This window comes from Fragaria vesca, linkage group LG2 (assembly GCF_000184155.1).
Source record: "Fragaria vesca subsp. vesca linkage group LG2, FraVesHawaii_1.0, whole genome shotgun sequence".
Taxonomy (NCBI): domain Eukaryota; kingdom Viridiplantae; phylum Streptophyta; class Magnoliopsida; order Rosales; family Rosaceae; genus Fragaria; species Fragaria vesca.
In genome coordinates, this window is record NC_020492.1 from 10,841,758 (window position 1) to 10,848,317 (window position 6,560).

At 39.2% G+C, this 6,560-nt stretch overlaps 1 protein-coding gene across 1 annotated transcript; it reads left to right on the forward strand.

Annotated features, from left to right (window-relative positions):
• Nucleotides 1–3,306: 3,306 nt before the first annotated feature.
• Nucleotides 3,307–4,770, forward strand: LOC101302330. Its single transcript, XM_004292375.1, has 4 exons — nt 3,307–3,875; nt 3,967–4,092; nt 4,319–4,460; nt 4,546–4,770. Exons 1-4 carry the CDS (start codon nt 3,307–3,309, stop codon nt 4,768–4,770), a joined length of 1,062 nt encoding a protein of 353 aa, XP_004292423.1.
• The last annotated feature ends 1,790 nt before the right edge of the window (nt 4,771–6,560 follow it).

A 6,560-nucleotide genomic window follows, 5' to 3' on the forward strand; every position in this document is an offset into this window, starting at 1 on the left:
ATCTAAAGAAGCTAATATATCCGCCATAAATTAAGTTTGCTTCACAATGAACATGTCGGAATAATAACACGCGGAAGTCAACCGGTGGATATCTTGAAGAAGAGAATTTGCTGCAGTCAGGCAGTATGTAGACCTTCTTTGAGGGCTCAGCTATGAGAACAAAGGTGTCACCAATAAATGTTCCAACAGCAGTAAGAGGATTACCATCAGCATTATGATGAACAAAGCTTATAGTCACATGGTTATGTTAAACAAAAGCATCAAAATTCAGTGTTACAAAATAATTATCAGGAGGATGTCATTTGATCATGAGGATACAGAGGTTTTTGATTTGTAAGGAGCAAAATTAATTGACAAATAATTAATTTGATAAAAATGTAACAACATGAAAGTAACATTTTCTCGCATGCGCCATTACTTGTCAAAACATAAATTGATTCTGAGCATGCCAAATGGACCAAAACATCATTAAAGCCATAAAAGATTGATCTTGAAGATCAAACAATGACTTTAACGGGCACATAAAAGATTGAGCATTAGTGGGAGAAATTCTAGTGGAACGGTAAAACCAAACTCTTCGAGCAAAAGAACATCAAGAGAAAATCGCAAAGCAAATAGTGTTGTCGATAGATTGACACATTTTGTTAATAGAGGTCAAACTATTGACCTTACTTTAAACGATGCTCTTGACTTTATTCAGGATGTCCTATATGAGGATTTGTGTAATTTAGTTACTGATCAGAGCTCAGGTATTGCGTCCCCTCTGATCAGGTAGCAAGTCTTAAATAAATTTTACACCCTTATTAAAAATTAAAAAAAAACATCGAGAGAAAAGATGATGAACGGTTTCCACCTGATTGAGGAAAGGAACATAAAGGACTAACACTAGGATTATATATGGAAAAGGTATCTCTGGTTTTTAAACGTAAAAGCAACCGAGCAAACACTTTAACCTTAGGTAGTAAAGTTAGTTTCCAAATTTTATCTAAGAATGATGCATTTGAATGGTAAAGGACAGAACTTTGTTGCATCCAACAGCTCGCAGAACGAATGGTAAAAGAACAAGTAGGAGAAGGCCTCCAAATAAATTGATCCGGTATTTGGATGTAAAGGATGAGGAACAACCATCATTTTATTAGCAATATCAATAGGCAGCTCCAGTTGGAATAAATGAAGAATGAATTAAATTCAGTTTACCCCCTTGTGGTTTGGAGGTGACTTCATGTTAGTTCCTACATTTTTATTTTCATCAGTTTATCCTTTGAACTCTTCAATTTCTGTCTGCCGTGCCCAAATTCTCATATTCCGTTTGAATTGACCTTTAATTATCAGTAGTTAAGGTCCGATTTGGACATATAAGGTTCGATTTGCCCAAATTCTAGATACTAGCCTCATAGTTAAGGTTAAAATTATCAGCAATTAACGTCCGATTTGGACAGAATATATGACATTTGGTCATGCTTGAGGAAAATTCAAAAGTTTGAGGGGTAAACTGATGAAATTGAAATAGAACCCAGGTTCCATCCCCAATAATCCGAGAAATTTTTAACATACATTTAGTTAAATTGCCGAAATAGAACCCAGGTTCCATCCTAAATAATCCGAGAAATTTTTTAGTGCTCCTGAAGAACCACGTGAAAGACTAACAGTTGGAGTAAATGAATGTTCCAAGCACCATTACAGATTAAATGACTAACAGTTATATTCCAATCAATATTACTACTTTGTGACAGAGGAATGATACTGTACAAAGGAAATGACAACATACGTTTAGTTAAATTGCCAAATAAGAACCTAGGTTCCATCCCCAATAATTCGAGAAATTTTTCAGTGCTCCTGAAAGACCATGTGAAGGACTACATGGTCCTTCATTTCATTCAAATTTTGACATGTGAATTTTCATGATGAAAAACTATTTTAGTGATTTTGTCAAAGACCATTTTGAGTTTCTTGTTGATTTTTTAAATCTTAAACCCTAAACCCTATACCCTAATCATATACCCTATACTCTAACCCCCTAAATCTTATACCCAAAACCCTAGGCCAAACTCATAAAAGACTCATGATGATTATTTCACAAAATATAGAAAACCTTAGTTTATATTTTAGTTGCAATAAATCTATGTATTAAAGTTTAATTGGCAAGGGAGGACCACGTCAGACTGTCACGTGGTCCTTCAGAAGTATTTAAAAATTTCTCCAATAATCCAACTCCATTAATAAGAATATGTCGAGTATCCAAGACACATTTCTACACATAAGACTTTTATTCTTCACTCGTCCATGCTCATAGGTTATTACTCTATTTTATTTTATATTCAAGCCCTTCGTCACTTTCTTTTCTCGTGATTCAGTCAATACGAAGGTATAACTTGTGGTAAGAAGTGTGATCATCACCTGATTCAACAAGAAACCAAATATACTACTTTTGGTTTTTTTGTCAAATAAACAATTAATATGCTAGAACAAGTCTACTGTGAGTCAAAATTATGAGCTCTCACTTGCAAAGAGAGACTTATGTCACTAGACTAAACGGTATTGCGCATTAAGTATACTATTTTTATATAAATGAGCATTTTTCCTAATCTTTTTAAAGATTTATGAAGATAATAGTATTTCTATTGTTTTGAAGAGAGAACCACGTACAAAAGGTTTAAAAAGCAAAGAAAAGAAAATTTCTTAAGACAATCCAGCCAATCAATGAGATAGTTATTACAAGTAGAATAAATGTTTTTGTCGAAAACAAAAAGGTAAAAATTCAATATATACAGAACCGGTCCGGCAGATATAAGACAAGATTTATCAATGCTCTTGTAATATTGTCCCTAGTATTAAGTCGTTTTATATCGACCGAAAATCTTAACATTTCTACATTTTGGAAAGAAAACCTTCAAATATGTATCTGCAACCGCGCGTGGAATGACCACGAGTCTTTCAAAAATCAATTTTCCATTAAAAAATCGAATTTTAAAGTTCAAACTGGTACTGAGTAGAGACTAGAGAGACAGACAGACAAGGTCTGCGGTTTAAGTCGGCGAGCTGTGATATCAGCAAGACCACCAAATTCAGGCATTAAATGTTGGTAATCATGAGTAAGATCTTTTCTCGCTTACAGTCTTACTGCTTCGGTAACCCTTTCCTATTGCCTCTCTCTGCTCTGCTCTCCCCCACGCGACCACACAACCTAACCTTTCGATCTCCATATATAAATATAAATACACACACCCCCACACACAGTTCACTTCACGGCGCCCTAGCATCTACTCAACCCAAACCCAGAAATCTCTTCCTTTCCGGTGAAGTATCATGGCTTCTGCCAAGGGTTTGAACCCGTTTGCTCCTGAGTTTAGGTCGCGAACCCGGTTGGTCTTCTCCGACTATCCACTGCTTCCTCCACCGCTCAACCGCTACGCCTCTTGTTTTTACTCCTTCTCCAATGTTCTAACAGCACCGGCATACTTTCCAAGTTCTCCCGCAACTTACTCTATCCCCGTCCCCCCCGATTTGCCGTACCCAACTCATCACTTGAAGGACCATGTGGTTCCGGCCACCGAGCCCGCGACTCATCACACCGAGCAGCTGGTTGAGGTTGAGCAACAAACCCATGAGGCTGTCCAGAACTTCGCTCCTCCAAAAGTTCCTCGGAATCGTGGTTCCAAGAAAGGGTTTAGGAGGAACAGTCGATACTTTGATCAGCCAACCGGAAGAAGCAGTAGAACTCAGAAGCCTGCTGAGGGAAAGTTACCCAAGAAATATGTTGAAAACAATTGGAGGGTGCCCAGGAGGATGTGGAAGAGGTTCTCCGATGTGCTGCCGGTAAAAAAAAACGGTGATGGTACCACCGTCATGATCAAAAACATACCCAACAAGTACTCGTATGTCTCATATCTCTTAGATATCTGCATCCATTGATTTTGTACGTTTTTCCAGTTTATTGTTATTTGATTTTTCTGCTTCTTGTTGCAGTCGCGATCTGTTGATTGCTTTTCTGGATCGCCACTGCGCCAAAGAGAATCAGAAATCTGACGGAGAGAAATCGGAATCGGAATCGGAATCGGCCTTTGATTTCTTGTATCTGCCGATTGATTTCTGGTATATGCTGCATGCCTTTTATTATTGATCCCTTTAATTGTTCAATGCATGTTTGTCTCTATATGCCATAAATGAAACTGGGGTTTTCAAGCTGTTAATTAAGAGAGCATTTTAACCACCGTCACATAGTCGTATTAACTGCAATGCTTGATTTGATTAGATTGGAACTTTTGACTATAACATTCCAGAGATTAATGCGTGTTTTTTTCGATTGTGGAAAAATCAGGACTGGGATGAACAAGGGCTATGCATTTGTAAACTTCACAAACCCAAAAGCTGTGTGGAAATTTTACTTGGCCGCTCATTGCAAAACATGGGATTCGTTCCACTCCAACAAGATTCGAGAAATCGCCTATGCCCGAATCCAGGTATAGATTGTAGACAAACGTTACTCTTTCGGCTTCTAGGGTTAATTTGAATAGGATGATATACATATCATTGTACTTGCTGCAGGGGAAGAAGGATCTGATTCAACATTTTGAGACAATGGGGTTTCCTTGCGAGTCGGAAAATGTGCTGCCGGTTTGTTTCAGTCCACCGCGGAACGGATCGGAGAAGGTGGTGAAGAGAAGAAATGTGGGGAAGCTTGAGGGATGGGATTTGACGGGATTGAAGCGACAAGCTGCAGGAACTTGTAGGAAGTTTGAACTGGTGAAGGAAGGAAGCTCAGCTAGCTAGAGTTGATGATGGTGATTGCTTCAGTACTTCAATTAATGCCAGGATCTTAGTATGCAGAAGGATATCGTAACGTGGGGTCTCGCTAGCTGTATGCATCAGTCTCAATCGAGCTGAGTATCTAGTTGATAGTTTGTGTACGTAGCTTACTGTGTCAGTTAGGTTACTGTGTTAGTTAAGTATGTTTCAGGGAGGGGAGAGTCCAGTTGGTCCATCTGGTTTTCTATCTAGCTAAGTGTGTAAGTGATAGATTAGTTTTAGGTTTGAGTGCAGTGGTGTAGAAGCAGCAGCTACAGTTGGGAGAGGTAAGAGCTAGCTAGGGTTAGGGCTGGGCGTGATGTGATGTACAACTTAATAGTAGGTGATGGTGGTTTGTGTGCAAGCATGTGTGGAAGATGATGAGGCAAATTTGGCGGGGGTGGAGCTGGGCACCTGGACCTTCTGATCATATCATGGTCAGGTGGTGGGTTCCACCTTCTGATTGAATGGTCCTGATCGATCTTCCCTTTAAACTCTCTGTGTAATGTTACAAGTTGCGTAAGTGGTTCTTCTTTAGGTTCTTATCTTCAATTTTTCTCCTTGGAGTTGTTATACTGTTTTATTTTTCAACGAGTATTTGTACCTTATCTTCTGTTGGAGTGGAAGTAGCAACATGGATATACATGGCATTATAATCTGTGTTTCTTCTTCAGGTTTGATCAGTCTTCTGTATTCTAAGGTAAAAACGTGAGGGTCTAATTTCTGGGGGCACCTACAAATTTGTAGCTAGGTCTTAGGTGTTTCAATTTTCAACACTTCTGACGTTGCTTATTGGGTAGCGAAAGTACTCATTGCATGCAGAGTAGAGACGTGATGCAGGTGTTTGTGCATTTTCAAAATAAAAAAGAAAAAAAGAGATGCAGGTGTTTGCTTCTGGGTAATCGAAAGTTCACTGCCGGGAAGTGTTCACTTTATCATATCACAATATCAAAGGGTTTAAATCGATTAGAACTATGTAGGTGGATGATAGGACGATGCTTTCTTTTTGGGGAGGCCGCCTGACTAGGGCTAGCTAGCCCTGAAGGATTCGAGCTAGGGCTGGCATTTTGAGTCGAACTAACCGAGCCAACCGAGTTCCGAGCCGAGCCAGCAACGTTCGGTAGCCGACAAGTCGGTAAAAGACATCTCGGCTCGATTGAGCCGTACCAAGTGTGATAACTCGGCTCGGTTACGGTACACAGTTTTATATACCATCGGTATACCGTATCAACCGACATATACGTATACCAGCCAATACACATATTATACGCCTGCAAAATACATAGCATTTTGCAAGGGCTGGGACTCGAACCCATCACCTCCCAGATGGAGATAATCACCTCTAACCACTAGAGTAGATGCTTTCCTTATTAATATACGTGCAAAAGTTAAATTTATTCTCTTACAGAAATAAAAAAAACCACTAGAGTAGATGCTCTTCTTTTCTTCTCTCCTCTGACCTCTCTCCTCGCCGTTCTTATTCTCTCAATCTCTCTTTGTCGTTCTTTCTTTCTTCTTCTCTCTGCTCTATTTCAAATTTTCAATCATCAATAATTCTTTCTCTTCTTTCTCTTTCAAAGAAACTCAGACCACCATCACCCCTTTTCTCCAATTCTCGTCCATCAAAGCGCACACTTTCTCCCTCTCCTCAACTTCTCCTTCGCCGAAACCATCACTGAAACTGCCAAGATCCTCTCCGATTCCTACATGTAATTGGAACCAAGATGGATTTTGTGGATAACAAGCTCGGGTTAGCCTTCTTTCTCAATTCGTTT

Bases quoted from the DNA above. Each gene is read 5' to 3' on its own strand.
- LOC101302330 (XM_004292375.1), top strand. From the start codon at position 3,307: ATGGCTTCTGCCAAGGGTTTGAACCCGTTTGCTCCTGAGTTTAGGTCG. The intron at 4,093-4,318 runs GTATATGCTGCA...TGGAAAAATCAG, and splicing joins TATCTGCCGATTGATTTCTG to GACTGGGATGAACAAGGGCT. The intron at 4,461-4,545 runs GTATAGATTGTA...TACTTGCTGCAG, and splicing joins TCGCCTATGCCCGAATCCAG to GGGAAGAAGGATCTGATTCA.